Source organism: Pongo pygmaeus, chromosome 1, assembly GCF_028885625.2.
Source record: "Pongo pygmaeus isolate AG05252 chromosome 1, NHGRI_mPonPyg2-v2.0_pri, whole genome shotgun sequence".
Classification (NCBI taxonomy): Eukaryota; Metazoa; Chordata; class Mammalia; order Primates; family Hominidae; genus Pongo; species Pongo pygmaeus.
The window spans coordinates 196800717-196825208 of record NC_072373.2 but is presented as its reverse complement, the minus strand read 5'-3'; the positions used below and the strand labels follow the sequence as shown (position 1 = coordinate 196825208).

The following is a 24492-nucleotide window of genomic DNA, read 5'->3' as shown; positions in this document are numbered from 1 at the left end:
CTGGGACATAATGCCTTTCTGATGTCTCAGGACCCTTGGAGTGGGAAGAATTAAGACTAAAAATGTTCTAATCTCAGCAATGGTCACTTATGATTCTAGTCCCTTTTTGGACACTATGCATATGTCTTCCAGAAATGGAACAATATTTCGAATCATTTTACTAGACCCCATCCACATCCTGAGACTAGAACATTTTTAGTCTTAATGCAAGTTATTCAACCAAGATCCATCATAAAATTCTTCAGCAAGAACATGTTTCAAATCAGATACCAAAATCACTATAAAAATTACCCCAGCTTTAAAAATATGCAGTGCTTTTTCATTAAGATGAGATGAAAGGACTCTAACAGTAGGTACAAGGAAGTGGCTAAGAGGCCTCTGGCTGCAGGTCCAGGCACTGAGGAGACTGTAAGCATCCCAGTAATTCACAGTTGCAGAGAATAGGGTAGGAAAGGAAGGGGATGTTGTGCTTACCAGAGGGAGGAGCCTTCCGTCCCAGTGACTTCCAGAAAGTCGTAACCATCCTCCAGCTGGAAGTCAATAAAGACCAGGGCGATGGTGTCTCCCAGCTCAGCCAGGATGGTCCATGTGCAGTCGGCATTGTTATGGTACTCCGAGGGGAAGTGGGGGCTGGAGATGATGCCACTCTGGCCCCGCAGGGTCCCACCACAGGCATCATCAGCTGTGGGCACAGAGACAAGAGGCTTACATGAGTAATCTGGTTTTCAAGCCCTAGCACTCACCATGGGCTTTACCTGCAATACATCCTTCTGTCTCCCAAGAGTACAATTCACAGTTTTTGGACATACGTAAAGCAGCAAAAGACTTTGTTTGGATGAGTCCATCTGAGAAGCCTAACAGAGGAAGTGTCATTAGAGCTGGGTTTTGACGAATGAGTAGGAGTTCACTAGAGAGAAGAAGGGGAAGGACATTTCAGGGAATAAAGAACCAAATGGTCATAAGCAGAGACATATGAATGTGCAAGCCATGTCTAAGATAAACAGCTCTAGATGGCTCATCACAGGGTAAAAAAGAGGAATAATATAAGATAGTAATGGCATGTAGGAAAAGTCACATAGCAGAGAACACTGAGCCAAAAAGATTTGGAGACAGGGGAGTGCATTGGAAAGGAAATGGATTTTAGGGTAAGGAAGGTCTAGATTTGAATTTAGACTCTGCAAATTTCCCAGCCACCTGCATAACTTTGGGAAATTTATTTTTTTAAGCCTCAGTTTGTTCTCTGTTGTGATAACTGAATTACACAGTTAATGTGACAGTAACTAGCATTAGCCAGTGACTGACATGTGGTAGATGCTAATGCTAGGTTCTCCTTTTTCCTTCTACTTCATCTTAACGATCAAAGGCAGTGAAGAAATGTGATTAAACTTGCATTTTAGAAAGAACACTGGCTATGGTATAAAGGAGGCCTGAGTCAGGGAAGCGCATGGGATGCTCTTGGTATCACCAAAGTCACCACAGTCCAGGTGAGGCTGGATGAGATCAAGCTAAGCTCGTGTGGAGGGTGGGAGAGGACTTATTTGAGAGATACTTAGGAAGCAGAATCTCCAGGACTCAGCAACTAGGAGGTATAAAATCCAGGTTGCTGGTATAAGCATCCGGATGGATGAAAGGTGCTATTTCCTGAGGCAGAAAATCCAGGAAAGGAACTCTTTGTGGTATGGAAGGCGACCAGGAGTTCAGTTTTGGACACGCAGAAATGGGTATGTCTGTGGGGCCTCCGATGGTGAGATCAGATTAACAGATATATAGGAGCCATCTGGGCTAGAGATAAAAGTGATGTTGTTTAGCAGCTCTGAACTATTCTTATTAATGTTCTTTACAGGGTCAAGAGAATCATGAGCCAACCCATAGCATTTCTCAATGCTAACTTCTAAGTTTGTATGAGTGCAGAAATGTAAGAAACACACCTACTGTCCCAGAGTAGGTGCTTATGAAGGTTTCCCTCCTACACCCATTAACTGAGCACCTACTGTGGGCCAAATACTGGGTAGGGCCAGCACTACAATGTGAAAAGCTTGATTTCCTCTCTGCCTTCAAGTGCTTCTGAGAGAGGATGTGGGCAGGCAAGCCAGCAATGGCAACACAGAACAGTTATGATGGGGATGCTCCAGGCGCAGCGATAGCACATAGTTAGGAAGGGCTTTACGGAAGAGACAGAATTTGTATTAATATATTCATTCACTTATTCATTCATTCATTTAACAAATGCTAACTGAGCACCTACTATGTGTCAGCCACTGTTCTAGGTGCTGGGGATTCAACTGTGAATAAAACAAAAATTCCTATCCTCCCAGAGCTTACATTCTGATCAGAAGGATAAAGACAACTCCAAGATAAATAATTAATTCTATGGTAAATGAGCTGTTAAGTGCAGAGGAAAATGGGCTGTCTGGTGTTGGGAGTGGGGGTGTGGACATTTCAGAAAGGGCGGTCAGGGAAGATCCCACTGAGAAGTTGACATTTGAGCCAAGACTTGAAGGAATGAGAGAGGGAGTCAAGTGGTTATCTGGGGGAAGAGCATTCACGGCAGATAGAATAGCAAATGCAAAGGTCACAGGGTGCAGAGCCTGGCACCATTGAAGAGCATCAAGAGACCCAAGGGCTGGGCGCAGTGGCTCATGCCTGTAATCCCAGCACTTTGGGAGGCCAAGGTGGGCGGATCAACTGAGGTCAGGAGTTCGAGACCAGCTTGACCAACATGATGAAACCCTGTCTCTACTAATGGGCGTGGTGGCATACATCTGTAGTCCCAGCTACCCAGGAGGCGGAGGCAGAAGAATTGCTTGAACCCAGGAGGTGGAGTTTGCAGTGAGCCGAGATTGTGCTATTGCACTCCAGCCTGAGCAATAAGAGTGAAAATCTGTCTCAAAAACAACAACAACAACAACAACAACAACAACAACAACAAAACAGACCCAAGCAGCTGGAATGCAGGAAGAAGGAAAGTGGCAAGGGAGGCAGGGCTTCCGAGGGCCTGAGAGGCCACTGTAAGGATGTGGACTTTTACTCCGAATGAGTTGAGAAGCTAGTGGAGGGTTCTGAGCTGAGGATGATGTGATGTCATTTGTTTATTAACAGGATCCCTTGGGATGCCATGTAGACAGCAGGCCAAAGAGGGCAAGGGAAGAAGGTGGGGGCCTCTTGAAGCTACCCCAATAATCCAGTGAGAGGTGATGGTGGCTTAGACCAGGTGGTAACAGTGAGACATAGTCAGAGTCTGGCTTCGTTTCCAACACTGAGCTGGCAGCATACATCAGCTGAGGGCGCCTGCCTGGTAGGCCTCAGGGTAGAGGGTGTTTTAGACAGAAAAACAGCAAGGACAGTTCAAGGTGGGGAGTGTGGCATGTTTAGGGACTTATTAGGCAGGACCGTCTGAACTGAAAGGGACATGCAGAGATGACAGAGCTGGGCTGGACTGCGAAGGTCCTTGAATGCCGAGTAGAGGAGCTGAGGTTCTGTTCTCCTCCCCTCTTCCTCCTTTGCTACCCCCAACCCAGCTGCCCAGGCCCCAGAAAGCAGGAAGGGAGGGAAGGGAGGGAAGGTAGGCAAGATTGGCCTTGCTTGGCTTTAAATCCAGTTCAGTGGTGCTGTTAATTTGTTTTATCAAGTTGCACAGTATTTCTGCCTTGAGTATCTCTCTGGCAGGAGGCTATGATGTCTGACATCTGAGGCAGAGTTTGTCTCCTTCTGATGTAAATAAATTCACCATGAACATTACCAGGGAGATAAGCCACAGGAGCCAGCCAACAAATGGGAGATTTGCCAATGTTCAGAGCAAGCACCGGGCCACTGGTCCCCAACAGTCCTGTCACTGGCCCTCACTACACCAGGTGGAACTGTCTTCGCCCTGGGCACAATGGCTGAGTCTTGACTGTACTGGGGAAAGGGATCATGGTGAAGGAAGGGACATTTAGCCCAAACCTTCAAAAAAGCGTAGGAGTGTGCTGGAAAGGGAAGAAATAGAGGGGTTCCAGGCAGAGCAAACAGGCCCTCAGAGGCAAGAAGGCCTGGAAGGGCATGCTGCTTGGGGGAAGGCCTTGACAGCGCTGCCGAGGTGTTTAGACTTTCCTCTGCAGGTGCAGGGGAGTCATGGTAGGTGTGGAGAAGAGGGTTTTCAGCAGCAAGTATAAGTCCAGACCTATTTTAGAAAGATGATTTGGTCCCATAGTAATGGATGAATGATACGGTTTGGTGGCCGAGGAAGGTGGCCGGTGGGGAGATCAGAGACAGAGAACAGAGAAGAGGTTGTTCGCATCATCAAAGCTGCAAGTAGGCAGGGAGGAAAGAGAAGCAGCAGGAAGGGATTTAGGAGGCAGACTCTGGAGGAATGAGAGGGTGAAGTCTCCAACAGAAAATGGATGGTGAAGGAGAGAGCAGAGACAGGGACGCTAGAGGAGACGCAGCTCTGCAGGAAGTGACGGCCCTTCTTCCCTGCTCTTCCCCACTCCCATGCTGAGTGTGAGATCCTGGGGAATAAACAGAGGGGGATACCTATGGGCCTGGGATCCCAGAGACCGTGAGGCAGGGAATCAGCAGGACAAAGAGGGAAGCTCCCACCACAAGAGTGGAGAGGGCTGGGGACTGAACAGACATGTACGGAGCAGGCAGAAGCAAAGACACCTGAAAGAAGAGAAGGTGGGAAGGGAGGGACACTCAGGTGAAAAGTAAGCAGGGGCCAAAGAGAAACATTAGAGGGGGAGGGAGTGGCTCAGGAGCAGGCACAGCCACTCTGTGTGGCCAAGTCTCCAATCAGGCCCTTGGTCCACATAGTCTCATTTAATCTGGCCTGCACATCCAGGTGGACAACAAAGAATTCCAGAAGAAAAGCAGGTCTTGGGGGAAAGACAATGACTCCAGAGCCTTCTGCCTACTTCCAGTCTTAGAAACCCGACTAGATATTCGACATTGCTCTCAAACCCAACCCAACCAAAATCACTCTCATCCTTTCCTCCCAGAAGCCTAGCCTTCTTCTAGACTTTCCCATCTTGGAGGGTCAGCACTATTCATCCGCTTCCTCATGGCAGAGGCTCAGGGGAATCCTCAACTCCTCCCGCACCCCCACATCCAGCCAGGGACTCACCTGGCAGTCCATCTAGGTGGCTGTCAATCCTGTCCCCCACCATCACTGCCATTGCTGTACCCCAAGCCATGTCACACTCCAAGTTAACCACAGCCATGAAGCCCTCTCCTGGTCTCCAAGCCTCCTTCCTCCTCCAGCCCATCCATTCTTTTGGTTTTTCAGTTTTTAAAATTTTATTTTTAATTGACAATAATTGTATGTCCTTATGGAATACACTGTGATGTTTTGATATATGTATGTATTGTGGAATGACTAAATCAAATTAATTAGCATATCAATCACCTCACATACTTTTTTTTTTGCATTGAGAACTTTATCTTGGAGCACTCCTTTAAAATATTTATTGTTATAAAATGTTTGTACATTTTTATGGGGTATGTGTGTTATTTTTTGACATGCATAGTAGGTGATCTAGTTTGAATGTCCCTCCCAAATCTCATGTTGAAATGTAATCTCCAATACTGGAGGTGGGGCCTGGTGGGAGGTGTGTGGTCATGGGGATGGATGCCTCATGGCTTCGTGCTGTCCTTGTGATAGTGAGTGAGTCATCTCGAGAGCTTATTGTTTAAAATTGTGTGGCACCTTTCCCTCACTCCCTCTCTTGCTCTTGGTCTGGTCATGTGAAGTGCCTGCTCCCACTTCACCTTCCGCCATGAGTAAAAGCTCCTTGAGGCCTCCCCAGAAGCTGAGCAGATGCCAATGCCATGCCTCCTGTACAGCCTGCGGAACCACGAGCCAATTAAACCTCTTTTCTTGATAAATTACCTAGTCTCAGGCATTTCTCTACAGCAATACAAGAAAAGCCTAACATAGTAGGTGTAATGATCCATTCAGGGTATTTAGGGCATCCATCACCTCAAGAGTTTATCACTTTTATGTGTTGGGAACATTTCAAGTTCTCTCTTCTAGCTATTTTGAAATATACAATACATTGTTGTTTTAACTATAGTCACCCTAGTCTGCTATTGAACATTAGAATTTATTCTTCCTTCTACCTCTCAGGGGTCCCCAACCCCTGGGCCATGGACCGGGACCTGTTAGAACCTGGGCTGCACAGCAGGAGATGAGTGTTGAGCAAGTTATCTAACGCCTGATGATCTGAGGTGGAACAGTTTCATCCTGAAACCATCCCCCACCTCCTGTCCATGGAAACATTGTCTTCCATGAAATTGGTTCCTGGTACCAAAAAGGTTGGGGACCACTGACCTGTGTATTTGTACCTGTTAACCAACCTCTCTTCATGCCCTACATCCTCCAATCCTGGACACACACAGCCTTCCCAGCCTCTGGTAACTATCAATCATTCTACTCTCAACCTCTATGAGATCCACTTTTTCAACTCCTCATATGAGTGTTAGGTGATATTTGTCTTTCTCTGCCTGGCTTATTTTACTTAGCATAATGACCTCCAGTTCCACCCATGTTCCTGCAAATGACAGGATTTCACTCTTCTTTTTTTTTTTCTTTTTTTTCTTTATTATTATTATTATTATTATACTTTAGGCTCTATGGTACATGTGTGCAACGTGCAGGTAAGTTACATATGTATACATGTGCCATGCTGGTGCGCTGCACCCACCAACTCGTCATCTAGCATTAGGTATATCTCCCAATGCTATCCCTCCCCCCTCCCCCCACCCCACAACAGTCCCAGAAGTGTGAGGTTCCCCTTCCTGTGTCCATGTGTTCTCATTGTTCAATTCCCGCCTATGAGTGAGAATATGCGGTGTTTGGTTTTTTGTTCTTGCGATAGTTTACTGAGAATGATGATTTCCAATTTCATCCATGTCCCTACAAAGGACATGAACTCATCATTTTTTATGGCTGCATAGTATTCCATGGTGTATATGTGCCACATTTTCTTAATCCAGTCTATCATTGTTGGACATTTGGGTTGGTTCCAAGTCTTTGCCATTGTGAATAATGCTGCAATAAACATACGTGTGCATGTGTCTTTATAGCAGCATGATTTATAGTCCTTTGGGTATATACCCAGTAATGGGATGGCTGGGTCAAATGGAATTTCTAGTTCTAGATCCCTGAGGAATCGCCACACTGACTTCCACAAGGGTTGAACTAGTTTACAGTCCCACCAACAGTGTAAAAGTGTTCCTATTTCTCCACATCCTCTCCAGCACCTGTTGTTTCCTGACTTTTTAATGATCGCCATTCTAACTGGTGTGAGATGGTATCTCATTGTGGTTTTGATTTGCATTTCTCTGATGGCCAGTGATGGTGAGCATTTTTTCATGTGTTTTTTGGCTGCATAAATGTCTTCTTTTGAGAAGTGTCTGTTCATGTCCTTCGCCCACTTTTTGATGGGGTTGTTTGTTTTTTTCTTGTAAATTTGTTGGAGTTCATTGTAGATTCTGGATATTAGCCCTTTGTCAGATGAGTAGGTTGTGAAAATTTTCTCCCATTTTGTAGGTTGCCTGTTCACTCTGATGGTAGTTTCCTTTGCTGTGCAGAAGCTCTTTAGTTTAATTAGATCCCATTTGTCAATTTTGGCTTTTGTTGCCATTGCTTTTGGTGTTTTCGACATGAAGTCCTTGCCCATGCCTATGTCCTGAATGGTAATGCCTAGGTTTGCTTCTAGGGTTTTTATGGTTTTAGGTCTAACATTTAAGTCTTTAATCCATCTTGAATTGATTTTTGTATAAGGTGTAAGGAAGGGATCCAGTTTCAGCTTTCTACATATGGCTAGCCAGTTTTCCCAGCACCATTTATTAAATAGGGAATCCTTTCCCCATTTCTTGTTTTTGTCAGGTTTGTCAAAGATCAGATAGTTGTAGATATGTGGCATTATTTCTGACGGCTCTCTTCTGTTCCATTGATCTATATCTCTGTTTTGGTACAAGTACCATGCTGTTTTGGTTACTGTAGCCTTGTAGTATAGTTTGAAGTCAGGTAGTGTGATGCCTCCAGCTTTGTTCTTTTGGCTTAGGATTGACTTGGCGATGCGGGCTCTTTTTTGGTTCCATATGAACTTTAAAGTAGTTTTTTCCAATTCTGTGAAGAAAGTCATTGGTAACTTGATGGGGATGGCATTGAATCTTGAATTGGTAAATTACCTTGGGAAGGATGGCCATTTTCATGATATTGATTCTTCCTACCCATGAGCATGGAATGTTCTTCCATTTGTTTGTAACCTCTTTTATTTCATTGAGCAGTGGTTTATAGTTCTCCGTGAAGAGGTCCTTCACATCCCTTGTAAGTTGGATTCCTAAGTATTTTATTCTCTTTGAAGCAATTGTGAATGGGAGTTCACTCATGATTTGGCTCTCTGTTTGTCTGTTATTGGTGTATAAGAATGCTTGTGATTTTTGTACATTGATTTTGTATCCTGAGACTTTGCTGAAGTTGCTTATCAGCTTAAGGAGATTTTGGGCTGAGACAATGGGGTTTTCTAGATATACAATCATGTCGTCTGCAAACAGGGACAATTTGATTTCCTCTTTTCCTAATTGAATACCCTTTATTTCCTTCTCCTGCCTAATTGCCCTGGCCAGAACTTCCAACACTATGTTGAATAGAAGTGGTGAGAGAGGGCATCCCTGTCTTGTGCCAGTTTTCAAAGGGAATGCTTCCAGTTTTTGCCCATTCAGTATGATATTGGCTGTGGGTTTGTCATAGATAGCTCTTATTATTTTGAGATACGTCCCATCAGTACCTAATTTATTGAGAGTTTTTAGCATGAAGCGTTGTTGAATTTTGTCAAAGGCCTTTTCTGCATCTATTGAGATAATCATGTGGTTTTTGTCTTTGGTTCAGTTTATATGCTGGATTACATTAACATCTGAGTAGTATTCCACCATGTATGTGTATACCACATACACACATATATATATATAATATATATATACCATATTTTCTTTATACATTTATCTAATGATGTGCACTTGTGTTGATTCCATATCTTTGCTGCTATGAATTGTGTTTCAGTAAACATGGGGTGCAGGTATCCCTTTGATATATTGATTTCCTTTCCTTTGGATAAATACTCACTAGTGGAATTGCTTGATCATATGGTAGTTCTATTTTTAGTCTTTTGAGAAATCTCCGTACTGTTTTCTATAATGGCTGTACTAATTTACATTCCCACCAGCAAAGTATAAGAGCTCCCTTTTCTCCATATCTTTGCCAACATCTGTTGGTTTTTGCTTTTTTAATAATAGCCATTCTAACTAGGGTAAAATGATATCTCATTGTGATTTTGACTTGCACCTCCCTGATGATTAGAGATGTTGAACATTTTTTCATATACCTGTTTGCCATTTTAATGTCTTCTTTCGAAAAATGTCTATTCATGTCCTTAGCTCACTTTTTAATGGGATTGTTATTATTATTATTTTTTTTGCTGTTGAGTTGAGTTACTTGTACATTCTGGACATTAGTTCCCTCTCAGATGAATAGTTTGCAAATATTTTCTCATCTTTAACAGGTTGTCTGTTCACTTTGTTGATGGTTTCTTTTTCTGTGTAGAAGCTTTTCAGTTTAATATAGTTCCTTTGTCTATTTGTGTTTTTGTTGTCTGTGCTTTTGAGGTCTTAGCCATAAAATCTTTGCCTAGACCAATATCCTGGAATAACTCCCCTAAGTTTTCTTCCAGTAGTTTTATAGTTTCGGGTCTTAAGTTTAGGTCTCTAATTCATTTTAAGTTGATTTTTGTATACGGTGAGAGATGGGTGTTTAGTTTCATTTTTCTGCATATGGTTATCCAGTTTTCCCAGCACTATTGAAGCAAGTGTCCTTCCTTTAATGCATGTTCTTGGTGCTTTTGCTGAAAATCAGTTGGCTGTAAGTATATGAATTTATTTCTGGACTCTCTATTCTGTTCCATTGGTCTGTGTCTGTTTTTATACCAATACCATCCTATTTTGGTTATTATAGCCTTGTAATATATTTTGAAGCCAGGTAGAATGATGCTTCCAGCTTTGTTCTTTTTGCTGAAGACTGCTTTGGCTATTCAGGCTTTTTTGTTGTTCCGTATGAATTTTAGGATTGTTTTTTCTATTTCTGTGAAAAATGTCACTGGTATTTTGATACAGATTACATTGAATCTGTAGATTGCTTTGCAGTCTCTGTCCATTCTTCATAGAGGCCAGAGTAATACTGGAAACCATGGGCCTGATTACACCACTCTCTCTTTTGGAACCGTCAATAACCCCCATTGTCACTCAGGATAAAGTGGAATACCCAACGACTCACAAGGACCTTACAGGGCCTTGCCTCATGCCAGTCTCTCTCTCCCTACTATCTGCAGCCACCCTGGCCTCCTCCCAGCTCTTCCAATTCACTAAGAATTGCCTTGCTCCAGGGCCTTTGAAAGTGTTATTTTTTTCTTTCTGGAAACTTCTTCCCTATCTCGTTGGGCCTGACTGCCCCCTGCCCTCAGCCTTTAGGTCCCGATCCAAGTGCTGCTTCCTCAAGGATCTTTACAGAAATAGAATAACCCCTCCCCCATCATATACTTTCTGAGCACCACATATTTTGCCATAATTAATGATTTTCCACAATAAATTCATCAATTATGTCATTACTTAGTTAACATGTAGATAGTAAACTCCATGAGAACAGAGGCCATGTCTGTTCTGTCCCTAGCACCTAGCAGATTTCCTAGCATATAGCAGGCACTTGACTAATATCTGCTGAACAAATAAATGTAACAGAAAACTGAAGCTCAGGGAGGTTAAGTAATGTTCCCAAGGTCAAATAGGGAGTGGCTGAGTCAAGATTTCAGTTGAGTCTCTCTGGTACCAGGATCGTAGTCTCCTCCACACCCCTGCTTGATAGTGGTTTGGTAAGCCATCCTGAGATTTTCAAACTTCCCAACTGTAGGCAATGATTTATGGACTGTGCTAGAACTGAGGACTTGAGAACTTGAGATCCTCTGGCCAGAGCTACCAGTCTCCTCTGAAGGTGGCACCTTTACCATTTTAGCCATCCCTGCCTCCCTCTTGGGCTCATCTGACACCCTGGCCCTTGCATCATCCTGTTTTGATTGAAGACCCTGCAAAAGCTGTTTGGAGGTTTTCTCACACTTTAGACGAGGCATCATATTTCATGGTTACAACTCCAGAGTCATAAAATATAACCTTCAGCTGACACCATAGTCCTAAAACATTCATTTACACTTTCTCCTTCTCTGGCAATGGGCATTTTGCACTACCATTAAGTCACGCATATTCTCAGGTGCAGGTGTGTTATGCTGATAGTTGCCTTTCCAAGTTTATGACTTTATTTATGATCGACTTTAAGTTCTACAGAAATCTCTTCAATTAGCCATAATTTTAGAGAACTCTCCCTCAATCCTCTTTGATTTCTGTTAACTCCACAATGACTGACAAATTTCAGGCAGGAAATGGAGAAAACAGGACATTATCCTCTCTACTTCAGGCCAGCTCTAGGGTACCATCTTGCATGCTTAGAAGATTTGGGGTCCTTGGGATTGTCTTCTGTTCATATCATCTTCCCCAGGACCCCTCAGCCTCTGTGGAAATGAAGATGCCAACAGGCCCCAAAGGAGAAGCCACCATCTTGCAATTCCAGTGCAAGACTGACAGCACCAGGGCAGGAGTGCCCCAAAGTTGCGGCCCACCCCCTTTTCTTGTGGTGAATCGTTCCGTGTGCCTAAACATGCTGGGGCCCCCAGAACTTGCTCAACTTCTTTAGTCCCCTCTTCCTGGGTGCTTTGGACTCTGCCCATTTCTCCTTGGCTTTATCAATGACACTTCTTAAAATCAAGAAATGACCAATTCTGAGAACATCACTATTGCTCCCAGACTCCTATAGTTACAGCCACCTAAGGTATCCTTCTGAGGGGAAGAATGTAGACAGGACATGGTATTTGATTACGTGACACTTCTAAGTGAGCTTTCATTATGGGCCAGGCATTGTGCAAAGTGCTTCACCTGCATTTTCTCCTTTAATCCTCAAACCTTCCAGAGCATAGGTATTATCATGCACATTTGACAGATGAGGAAACAGAGGCTCAGTGAGTTCTTAAGACTGCCTTGTAGCCACATAGCTACTAAATGTTGGAGCTAGGGTTTGAACCTAAGACCTTGTGACTCCAGGCCCACACCATTACCCACCTATTTCTCTGCCTCCTGGGCCTCAGTCACTGTAATCCTGTTCCTGACATGGGCTAGGAGCAGGCTCCTGGAAGCACCAGACCCTGGAGATGGGGTTCTCCAGGCATGAGATGCTTCCTCCTGCTCCCTTCTCTTCTGCCTGGGGGCCTTTGTGCTGCCTCAAAAGTGCTGGCCCAGCTACCAGTGCTTAAGTGGAGGTGGATGAACCTTGGGTCTGGCTTTCTTCATAGGATGGAAAAGTAGTTTCCAGCCCCCACCCTGAAGCAGCATCTGTCCAACAGAATGACCTCAGGCCCTTTCCCAGAGGCTTCTCTCCTAAGGAGTGCATGGAAAGTCAAGGGGAAACCGCAAGAGACTGCCAGTCCCTGACTGGTGGAGCCATGCAGGGGATGCATGCACCTGCAGGCCAAGCTCTCAGGCCCTGAACCATCAGGCTGCAGAAGCTCTGGAAATCATAGCGTCATTGTGAGTCTCCTACTGTGGGCCAGAGGCCACCATCCTTGCCTGCAGTGGAGGGTGGTGGTCAAGATCATGGCTGTTAGGCATGTCAAGATCATGGCTGTTAGGCACGTGGACTTGGGCTGAATCCTGGCTCCACCACTCTCAAGCTGTGTAATCACAGGTAAAGCACTGCACCTCTCTGGGCCTCAGTTCCCTCACTTGTAATAGGAGATAACAATACCTTAACCTCCTTGGGATTTGTGAGGATTAAAACAGATAATGCAGGACCTGGCACTTAGTTAGGGCTCAATATGGTGGCCAGTGAGGCTGTGGCAGTGAGAATGACAATGATAGACACCCCTCACTGAGTCATAACTATAAACAAGGCCCTCTGCTATATGCTTAGCATTTATCAACGTGAACCTCACTGCCAACTTATGAGTTAAGTACCATTATTATTCCCATTTACAAATGAGAAAACTGGGGCATAGAGAGGTTGTGTAACTGGTCCAAAGCTACTCAGCCAGTGGGTATAAGTGGCAAGGCCAGGATTTGAATCCAGGTGACTGGCCTCCAGAGCCCATATTGTGAAATGTTCTGGCATACTAACAGTAATTGCAAAGGTGATGGAAGGCTAGTTATCCCAGTAGCAGTAGAGGTACCCTATCGTAAAGAGTGGCCTTGGGTAGCTGTGGTCCCTGCTGAGGCCCCAGTGCTCAGAATCACTCAAGGTGCACACTGCACCCGGCATAGTGTTTAGTGCCTTCTCCATGTTGTTAAATTTGATGAACACAATGGTGTCCAGCATGCAGTGCCCAGACCCTCTCTGCTATCTACAGTGTTTCCCTCTTCTGCCTGTCTCAGATCTCTTTCTAGCTTAGGACTCCTTCCAGCTGCAGAATCAATGCCCCCATTTCGATGTCTCACAGGCGTCTCAAACTTTACCTGGACAAAGTGAGCTGTCTTGCTTCCCTTTAGGGCACATGCTTCCTGCCCTCTGTGCCAGTCATCTCCATCTTGGTCACTGGCATCCCCACCCACCAGCCCTCCAGAAAAAGCCTAGGAGTCAACTTTGACCCTTTATTCTATCAGCCATCCAACCCATCTATAAGGTCTGTTGGCTGTATCCCCAAAGTACAGCCCCAATCTTCACCTGTCCCTCCACCTCTACTCCGGCCACCCTCGACCAAGATGCAGCATCTCCAGCCTGGTTGCCCATAATAGCTGCCTCCTAACTGGTCTTCTTATTGTGGTTCTTGCTCAGCTAGTATCCAGAGTGATCTTTTAAAAAATTTTAAGTTAAATTGGACTATACCTCTGCTTAAAACTCTCCCCTGGTTGCCTCCTGAACTCAGAACCAAGCCTATACTTTTTTTCTTTTTTTGAGACAGAGTCTTGCTCTGTCACTCAGGTTGGAGTGCAGTGGCATGATCTCAGCTCACTGCAACCTCCACCTCTCAGGTTCAAGAGATTCCCCTGACTCAGCCTCCTGAGTAGCTGGGATTACAGGCATATGCCACCACACCCAGCTAATTTTTGTATTTTTAGTAGAGATGGAGTTTCACCATGTTGGTCAGGCTGGTCTCAAACTCTGATCTCGTGATCTGCCCGCCTCAGCCTCTGCCTTCTTACCCTGCTTCACCCCATCCCTGCCTTCTCCACCCACCCCTCACTCTACTTTTGCCACAGGGGCTTGTTTTCTGTTCCTCTAGCGTGTCCAGTACTTTCCCCCACCTCAGGGCCTTTGCACTTGCTGCTTCTTTTGCCAGGAATGCCGTTTTCTAGGTCTTCACACAACAGGCTCCTCCTTATCACTCAGGACTCATTTCAGAGGCCACCTCCCCAGAGAGGCCTCTCCTGACTGCTCCGTCTAAAGTAGCCTTCCTCATCACTGGCTAAGACTTTACTTCCTCATAGCTCCTACCACCACATGTTTATTTGGTGTGTGTATCTATCTGTTTTCTGCCTCCTGGTTGCTAGAATGTAAACTCCAAGAGATCATGGAATTTGGTCTGACTTGCTCATCATTGCAATTCTCTGAGTCTAGAACGATATTTGGCACTGTATAGGCAGTCAATAAATGATAATTGAATTAATGACTGGCTGACTCATAACAGGCACTCAAGAGAAAGTTGTTGAGTAGCCAAGTGAATGAAATGAGGATGCAATCAGCCCCGTAAGGCTGCTACTTGTGTCCCACCTTTAAAACTCCGAGGGTTTTAGCAGCACCCTGGCAACCACACAGCTAGCGGCTGGCTTAGCTAGGGTTGAACCCAGGCCAGTCTGACTCTATGCACTGTCCATACCCGACACCACTGCTTCTGTTTCACATTCTGCAGGCTTCTTCCCCTGGGGCCAGAAAATTTGGAATACAGCTCAGCACTTGCAGTCCAAGCTTCTGCAGACCATATTCCCTCTTCCCCAGGTATGGTGGCAGCCTGCCGTGTTTGGCTTGAACCTCAGAGGCCAAGCACTTCTTGCTCTGGCCAGCTTTCTCCCTACTACCTGCCTCTCAGTCCCCAGTGCATATGAATTCCGTCGCTTCCCCATGCAGCCTTCTTTGATCCAGGGCCAATGGCCCTCATAAGTCAGAGGCCTGTTGCTGAAGTCCACATGGTCTTCCCTCTTGTGGATCAAAGAGATGACACAAAGCTCAGCACCTCCCAGGGACCTCTGCTTTTGAAAATGTGCCCGGTGTGACACAAAGTGAAGGGAGGTCACAGGCCCCATCTCCTTCCCTCTGTTAGCTGGACCAAGCCTTGATGGGTCAGGATCTTTGGGATGGGCCTCCCTGGGGGTCGGCCTCACACCTGCTCACCGCTATTCCCAGCTGTTCTCTGTTCCCCCCACTCCTAGTCTGTGCTGTGTCCCCAGACCAAGTCCACCCTCCAGCTGGGCACATGACATGTCCTAGATAAAACAGACACCCACGGCTTTCCAGTCTGCTTAGGGAAGCTTTGGACTTAAAGAGATTGTCACTCAGAGCTACTGGGCAGGTGGGGTAACCCAGGCTAGTAATTTCCCTTTTGGGCTTGTATGCTAGCATGATTCTGATGGTGAATTAGACCCATCCAGACAGCCGTTCATTCAGCAAATATTTACGGACCACTGCCCAGTGGATGAGGTTTATCCACTCACAGATGCTAGCTCTTGAGAGTTCTACATGAGAGGAAGAAAGGCCAAAAGGCTTTTAATGTTTCCCGAGTATGAACCTGTTCACTCTGGCATGACCACCACTCCTGGCACAGGATGGGTGTATGGTGGGTACCCTTTGTTCCTGTTTAGCTTGGCCTCCTGAGGAAGAACAGTTTGGGAAATCACTTTTATAAAATCACTGACATTTTTGAGGATGGTTCTTAAGATTTTCTTGTAGCTTGTGGGAATTAGAATAGAGAGATGAACCTGAAGGTAGGGAGGTGACTGGGGGTGGGGGGAAGCCCTAGGGGGTCTGAGAGTTGGAAAGCCATTTTATTCTCTCCCAGCCTTTGAGCAGAACCACATCTCAGCCCCCTCAGGAAGCAGGGGGCTGGAAGCCCTTCTGGAAGCAGGATTTGACATCCTCAGCTGGCTTCCCTAGGGCATTTGGAAGGGAGCATTCTCTGGTGTGGCTAAAGTGAAAGCTACTTAAAATAAGTCTAAGAGACAGACTAGAAAGATTGGGGTGGGACTCTTTCTGGAAGAGCCTTCTGCTCCATGCTAAGGAATGTGAACTAGACCCCGTCAGTGACAAAGAGCCACTAAGTGACTGAGCCACTTGTCAGATCTGTGCCTTAGCAAGTTCTCCCTAGCAGTACAGGTAGGAATGGGCTGGTGTGAGCAGGAGAGAACTGGGGCACACCTGTCTACAGAGGGTCAACCTTCAGTGAGGCAAGTGAGAGACGAGAGAGCCTGGACCATCATCTGAAGAGCAACAGAGATGTGGAGGGGGTAGGCTGGTGCAGAGGGACATGGGGGCCGATGATGCGATGTGAACAGCAAGAAAAGCAAGAATGTAAGATGCCCTGAGGGGTTCAGCTTGGCCACTGTTGGTGGGGACACTCTTCACCGAGCTGGGGAAGGCAGCAAAAAGATCAGGTTTGGGGAAAGCAGGAAGAGTGAGGTTTTCATAGGCCAAGTTCGAAACAAGCTGAGGAGAGTTTTAGCATAGTTCACTATCCACAGGGGCCTGAAGCTCAGGACAGAGAATGGGGTTGGAGGTGGGGATTGGAGAGTTGTCCCCTAGTAACAATTACAGCAACACAGTAGATGAGAAATTCCAAGAGATGGAAGAAGTCCCCAGAAAAGAGGCCAAACTGGGCCCTCCAGTATTTCAGGGGAAGGAGGGTGGAAAGTCAGTGAAGGAGAAGGAGGGAAAGAATCATCATCATTTCAGAAGACGAAAAAAGAATTGGAAGACTTCAGAGAGTCGTGCCACCAAAAGACATGCCACCTCTGCCCAGGCCCACGAATTACTGTGTGGTGTGAATGCTAGAAGAGTGGTATCTCTCCACCCTGCTCCTTCCCACGGAAGGGCCAGCCCTTGCTGCCTGCTGTGCCTGGACACAAAGACACTGGGTTGTGAGCCTTGATTGGACATGAAGACATCCAAGAGGTAGAAGACCTCCATGAGGTGCCCCTCATCACTTATCTCTGGCTAGTGGGGTAACAAAAAGATATGTTAACATCCAGCCCCAGAGTGTCTTATAGAATGAGAGTTTTCTTTGTTCAGGAAAATACTACCCTATACCTAAATAGCTTGGAGGAGGAGGGGAGACATTAGACTGCAAGGAGATGACAAAACCAAGAGGAAACCAGGCTCTTGTGCCTAAGAAGTTGATGGAAATTCTGAAATGGGCTCAAGGTGCAGGCAGCACCAAGGTGGAAGAGGCTGGAGAAAGAAGAGAGGGTACAATGCACATCACAGGGGAACCTGGAGCCTGCCAAGACAGAAGCCAGGGAGAAGCTTCCCAGGAGGAGAGGCCAAAAGACTGTGAGGCTCCTGGTTGCTCATACTTTCATTTTAAGTCATTTGCATTGCTAAGATGTAAGCTCCTTACATTGCCACACCTTCCATAAAGCCTGAACTACATGCAGACGCCTTTGTTGATGTTTTTGTTTGTTGGCTTGTATTTTGTCTTTTGGAGAAGTGGGGGATCCAAGAAAAATGGACCCAGTTCCCAACCTAAGTTGGCAGAGCAGAAGCAGGGAAAGGGAGATACAGCATTGAGTTCAAGATTCAGAGGAAGCTAAAGCTGACAGATTCCTGGAGATATTAGGAGGGTTAGTGGATTTCCACCATATTAGCATTGGATATTGCACGAATTTTACTTCACCAAGCAGAGTGATACCCCCGCTGCATCCAGTAATTGGATTACATTTGTTTCTGGTTTTTATCTTGAACAAAATAGCATGGCATTTATAGTGCTGCAAAAAGAAAAAGAACTGCAGTTTATATTTCATAACTTAGACACTTGATTTTATTTACTATCATATTTCATATTGTATCATCATGTCACAACTCTGACACCCTCCTTGGAAGATCAGAATGTTAACGATAACATCCTTAAGGCAGGGGGTGGGTAAGGATGCTATAAGGAAGGGCAGATACAGCAGCTTTCAGGCTGTGTTAGGCTACACACCTGTGTAGGGGCCAAGGTCTCACCTGATTGGTTTGGTAATTCCTGAAGTCCATCATGGAAAGAGGCAGGTCCTGAGTTAGGAATGGGGCCTGGGAAGATGGGACTTAGGAAAGCAGGAAAGGGAACTCTAGTTCCCTTGTGCTCCACCAAGAAGACTCAACATGGCCAAGGCCCATTCTATTAGTTGAGGAGAGGTAAACAAAGGTGAAGTCAAGTGGCAACTCAGATTGATTGGCTGTGGCTTGCCTACTGGGAGGGAATTCACAGCTGTGTCTGGACTCAAGCAGAAAGGGTGCAATGAACAATTAATTATGTCTGCCACGGGAGTGGGAAGAAGGGAAATAGGTACACATGCCACGCAATTTTTATCCTTGACGTCAATAACAAAAAGTGTGTGCATGTGGTAGGAAGAAGGAGTTGCTTATCCCTGGAGCTAGTCTTTTACAGTAATTACAGAAAATCTTCCTCTAAAAGAAAAATAAAATTTGAACTAAAGGAGGAGCTAGTTATTCCAATGACTTCTCAACTCCTGGAAATGTTCCTCCCAGACTAATATACGGATGTTCAGGATCCATGGAATTTAGAGATGAGCGTTACTAGAAGAAAAGAGTGGTCAATAGTGCAAATGTTTCTTAAGAGGTCAGGAAATACAAGAGCCAAAACAATTCCCATCTGATTTGGCAAAATGATGCAAATATTGAGGGCAAAGTCCAGTCTGCAGAGGAGTAAATGAGAAGGGAAAAGGAGGGACAAGGCTGGATGGAGCTTTCAAGATGCTGGGCTATGTTGATGGCATGGGAAATCTTACAGTGTGATGTGATTGATTGTTTTTCAAAGGTGGTTAAAAATTGTCTGCATGCATCATAATCTCAATTTATGTACATATTTGTAATATATGCATATGTGCAATATATATTGGAAGAAGATGGAAAGGAAATACATTAAAATCACGGTTAAAACAGGTAAATTTTCTTTCTTCTTTATTCCCTTCTGTATTTTCTAAGCTTTTAAAAATGATCATGTGCCAGGTATGGTGGCTTATGCTGTAATCTCAGCACTTTGGGATGCCAAGGCCAGAGGATCATTTGAGCTCAGGAGTTCAAGACCAGCCTGGGCAACATTGAGAGACTCTGTCTCCATGAAAAAAAAAAAAAAAAAATTAGCCGGGCATGGTGACACATGCTTGTGGTCCCCGCAACTCCAGAGGCTGAGGCAGGAGGATCGCTTGATCCCAGGAGTTCGAGGCTGCAGTGAGCCATGATTATGTCACAGCACTCTAGCACAGAGGACAGAGGAAGGTCCTGTCTCAAATAAAATTTAAAAAAAAAGAAAAAGAATGAAAGAAAAAAGAAAGAAAGGAAAAAAAAGAAGATTGTGTAAGGAATAGGCTAGGAGTAGGGTGATAAATGTCTCTGTTGCCTGAAACTGAGTGGGTTTCCAGGATGCAGAACTTTCAGGACTAAAACTGGGAAGGTCTTGGGCAAATATGAACAAGTTGGTCAACCTAGCTGGGAGGCTGAGGCTGACACAGCATAGAAGAGAGGTGTTTTTCTGGGGGAGGGGGTTGTCGGAGTGAAGAAATTTTGAGCATATTTGGAGGCTGAGAGGAAGAAACTATTAGATAGGGAGAGAGGCTGCATTTATAGGAAAGAGAAAAGAATAATGCCTACAGTGAGGTCAGTACGAAAGCTGTTGGGAAAGTGATCTGGCTTCCACAAGAGGAGAGAGGGTCTGCAATAGGAAGAGAAATGATGTTTCTTCTGAGACAGGAGGGCTAGAGGTGAGGGAAGACTGGCTACATGTAAGTTTGTTGATGCAGGGGAAAAAATGAGGGAGTGCACACCTGAGGGTTAGGAGGTCACGTGAGGTTGAAACACCCCTAGAACACTTGGGGACCCTGAAAACCCTCTGTGCTGTCCAGACTTGGGTACCCCCCTCCCTGCTGGGGTATAGCTTTCCCCTTTGAGACTGGATGTCACTGGAAGCTCCAGCATCCCCTCCCAGCTACTGCCCCACTCCATCAGACCCCTCGCTGGCCACCTACCTCTGCAGGAAGGCAGGGGGAAGTCCCATGTGGCGCTGTTCTCAGAGCCAGCGTGGCAGGTGAGCACGGCATGGCCCTCCAGAAAGAAGCCAGGGTTGCAGCTGTAGCGGACCTTGTCACCGAGGTTGAAGGTTGAGCCCTGCTGGATGCCATTGGGCAGCCTCCCTGGGTTCCCACATGTGTGGCTGGGGAGAACTGTGAGGAGAAAGAGAGAAAGAGATAGGTATCCCGTGAGTTGGGCTGGAACCCTGACACTGGGCTTCCTAGTAGCATCTCCCTAGGCCACTCGGGCTTCCTGGAACTCATTTCTTCTTCTGTGAAGAGCATTGCCACGGCTGATCTGCCCGCTTCTCAAGGCTGTGGATTTCCTGAGAATGGGTTACTCAGAAGAGAGACGGGTTACTCAAAATCTCACACGAGATTTACAATTAGATGTCCAGGTTTCTTGCCTTTTCTAATGCGCAGCCATGGATGTGAATTATGTCCATCCTGATCACTAGAGATGCAATTCCAGGAATATTACTTTAATCTCTTGGGCATGGCTGGCCTGATTTCAGACTCCACACTCCTCACTAAATACCATGGAAGGGACATAAGGCATGGCATAAGAGTAGGTGCTCATTAAATCCAGCGTCCTTTCTTTCACGTGTGATCCACCCTGGCAGCCAGAGGGGCACTTTGGCCCCGCAGGTTCAGGGCAGTTGAAAGGGTTGGATTAGGCAGAATAGGCAGTGAAGTGGGAAGACAAGAACACGGGTTCTCATCAGCCTGACTGGTTTAAAGGGGGAAAATTGGGATCCAGGGAACACCATGCACAGTATGTGGCCAGAGCTAAGCAATCATGGTCACCTGCAAGTGTACTCTCATGAGGCAGAGGAAATGGTCTTGGGGAAGGTACAAGAGCACCGTGACCTGGCAATAAGGACGGAGGGAGGACACAGCTTCTCTGTGCCCATAAGTCAGTCACCTGTTCCACCTGACCCAGCTTCCCCCTGCCGTCTGCCTTGTCCCCCAGAGTTGGAACTGCCTGTGCCTTAAAGGTCAACACCTCCTATCATTCTAGGATACCCCCATGGGGTGAGGAGTAGGGATCTTAGTCATGCCCAGACTACCGTTTAAGTACCTCTCCATTAATCCACCTGGCAATGATTTATTGAGGCTGTCTCTGAGAGGCCATGCAGCTGGATGGTGGAAAGTGCAGACTTGGAAGCCACCATGCTTGAGTTCACTTCCCAGCCTGAGATCTTACCACCCATGGGACCATGAGCAAGTCTTTTAACCTTTTTGCACTTCAGTTTCCTCATTTGTAAGATACAGAGCTCAACAGCACTTTCATTATATCAAATTAACTGTTGCAAGAATTAGGCCAGTTCAGGTATGCAAAGTGCTTAGGACAGAGCCTGATGTACAGTGAGTACAACACAAGTGAATCTAACTCTCGGTCCAGTGGGTGCTGTGCACAATTAATGGCACACTAAGTGTTATGATGGGACAGGGACAGGTAGGGAAGCAAACCCAGCTGGGGGAGAGGTCAGAGATCACTTCCTGGAGGAGGTGACATTTCTGCAGAACTCTGGGAGATTAGTAAGACTTAGCTAAGCAAAAAAGAGCAAACAGCATGTGCAAAGGCCCTGAGGCCAGAGATAACCCAGGTGCTGAGGGAGCCTGGAGTAAAACAGTGGGGTGGCAGTCATGGGGAAGTGGAAGTGGGCAGGCCTGGACTCTCAATGGCCCCCCTTGTCCTTGCAATACCCTCTTCCTGCCAATGTTGCTGTTAGTATCTGCCTTCCAGAACCCTCTACCAGCTCTGATGATCTCAGAACCCTCTGAAAAAAGGTATTCCCTCCCCCTTCCTCTCTTCCTCCTCTGAGAGGAAACAGCTCAGTGTAGAGGGTAATGGTAGACTTTGGAACCAGCCTGATCTGGGTGTGAACCAGGTGCCATCATGTCTTATTCTGTGTGACCTTGAGTCACATGAACTCTCTGAGCCTTAATTTCTTCAACTGAGAAAGGAGTGAGGCCAATAATATTTAGCAGTTGAGGGAGTTACCAGTATAAATGCTGCATGCCTGGCACAATGCCCAGAACATAGTAGGTGCTCACAAAATGGCAAATGTTCTCATTCCATTGGGCCACAGGGCCATGAGGGCATGGGCCTAGTCTGATTCATAGGTATATCCTGGGAGACTAGCACAGTGCCTGGCACTTGTAGGGACATACGTGCATGTTCATTAATTAGTTATTTGGAGAGTTACTCATTCATGTATTAATTCCTCCATGCAACAAAAATTCATTGTGGGCTTACTGTGCTTGGCACAGTGGGGCCAGCCCTCAGAGGCTTATATTTTTGTGACAGTGAATCTTAAAGGCTGAGGAGCTCTTCCTTGCCCATTCTTTACCTGTGCCAAGTGAGATGACCTAGATGAAAAGATTTACCTCTATTGCCCTGTCCATTGGCCCAGCTTAGCATTTCCCATGATCCCACACTGCTAGTTTACTTAGCATTTCCCATGATCCTGTGCTGCTGGCTTACTTAGCATTTATCATATTCCCCTGCTGCTGGCTTGCCTGGTGTTTCCCATGATCCGGTACTGCTGCTGGCTTACTTGGCATTTCCCATGATCCCCTGCTGCTGGCTTACTTGGCATTTCCCATGATCTCCTGCTGCTGGCTTACTTGGCATTTCCCATAATCCCATGTTGCTGGCTTACTTGGCATTTCCCATGATCTCCTGCTGTTGGCTTACTTAGTACTTCCCATGATCTCCTACTGCTGATTTACTTGGTGTTTCCCATGATCCTGTCCTGCTGCTGCCTTACTTGGCATTTCCCATGATCCCTTGCTGCTGACTTACTTGGCATTTCCCATCATCCCATGCTGCTGGCTTAGTTGGTACTTCCCATGATCTTTTGCTCTTGGCTTACTTGGCGTTTCCCATGATCCCCTGCTGCTGGTTTACTTGGCATTTCCCATGATCCCATGCTGTTGGCTTACTTGATACTTCCCATGATCTGCTGCTGACTTACTTGGTGTTTCCCATGATCCTGTACTGTTGCTGGCTTACTTAACATTTCCCATGATCCCACACTACTGGCTTACTTGATACTTCCCATGATCCCCTGCAGCTTGCTTATTTGGTGTATCCCATGAGATTCCACGCTCCTGGCTTATTTAGCATCTTCTATGATCAGTCCCCTGCTGCTGGTTCACTTGGCATTTCCCATGATGCCCTGCTGCTGGCTCACTTGGCGTTTCCCATAATCCTATGCAGCTGTCTTACAGCAGAGGCAATGACTGTGATGTGTGTGTGCTTATGAGTGTTGGCGGTGGGAAGGGCAGGTCAGGTAAACATTTGGAGAAAAAAGCAAGCTAAGGTGAGGGGAGGGAGCCAACTAGGGGAAATGAGCTGAGAACTGGCGTAGAACTAACGTTTCATTTTCCGCAATGAGACGCAAAGACCCAATTTAATTAAATTACTAATGTCAAAATTTTTAATGAACCTGCTTCTGCTTTGGGCTTTCTTCCTTCGAAATTAATGACTGGAACGTCACTATAAATAAAAGTCGATTCTTCTTAAAAAGTCACTCTCAAATGCTCACTGCTCTTTACTTAATGAGCTGTTCATAATCAGACCACTCTGACCTGACGCTTCCATTGGGACCTGGGTGTAATGAATGGGGCTCATTTCCAACCCCACCTGCTTTTTTATGCCAAGCTCCACTCCTGAGAGGTCCCACAGTGAATGGAGAAAGGCCAGTCTTTAGGCTCAGAGAGACATGGGTTCAAATCCCAGATCTGGCTGCGCAATCTTGAGCTGTAAACTTTCCCTCACTGGCCTTCAATTCTTCAGAAACTGGGGATACTTTTTCATCCTGTAAGGGTGTTTTCATTTGCTAGGACTCCTGTAACAGCACCACAAACTAGGTGGCCAAAAACAACAGAAACTTATTTTCTCACAGTTATGAAGGCTAGAAGTTTAAAATCAAGGTGTCAGCAGAGCCATGATCTCTTTGAAACCTGTAGGTGAATCCTTCCTTTTCTCTTCCTAGCTTCTGGTGGTTTGCTGGCAATTTTTGTTGTTCCTTGGCTTGCAGATGCGTCATTCCAATCCTCTGTCTTCACATGGTGTTCTCTTGCTTTGTTTCTGTGTCTGAATGCCCCTTTTTTATAAGGGACTCATATTGGATAGGGTAC

At 45.9% G+C, this 24492-nt stretch overlaps 1 protein-coding gene across 1 annotated transcript in view; it reads right to left on the bottom strand.

The window, feature by feature from the left end:
- The window catches only part of CSMD2 (CUB and Sushi multiple domains 2), a 664918-nt gene that overhangs the window by 414342 nt on the left and 226084 nt on the right, over nt 1-24492 (bottom strand). The window contains exons 4-5 of the mRNA XM_054497047.2: nt 20299-20493; nt 475-682 (exon numbers count right to left, since the gene is read on the bottom strand). Of these exons, the coding sequence (XP_054353022.1) occupies nt 475-682; nt 20299-20493 (403 nt within the window). The remainder of the gene's footprint in view (nt 1-474; nt 683-20298; nt 20494-24492) is intronic.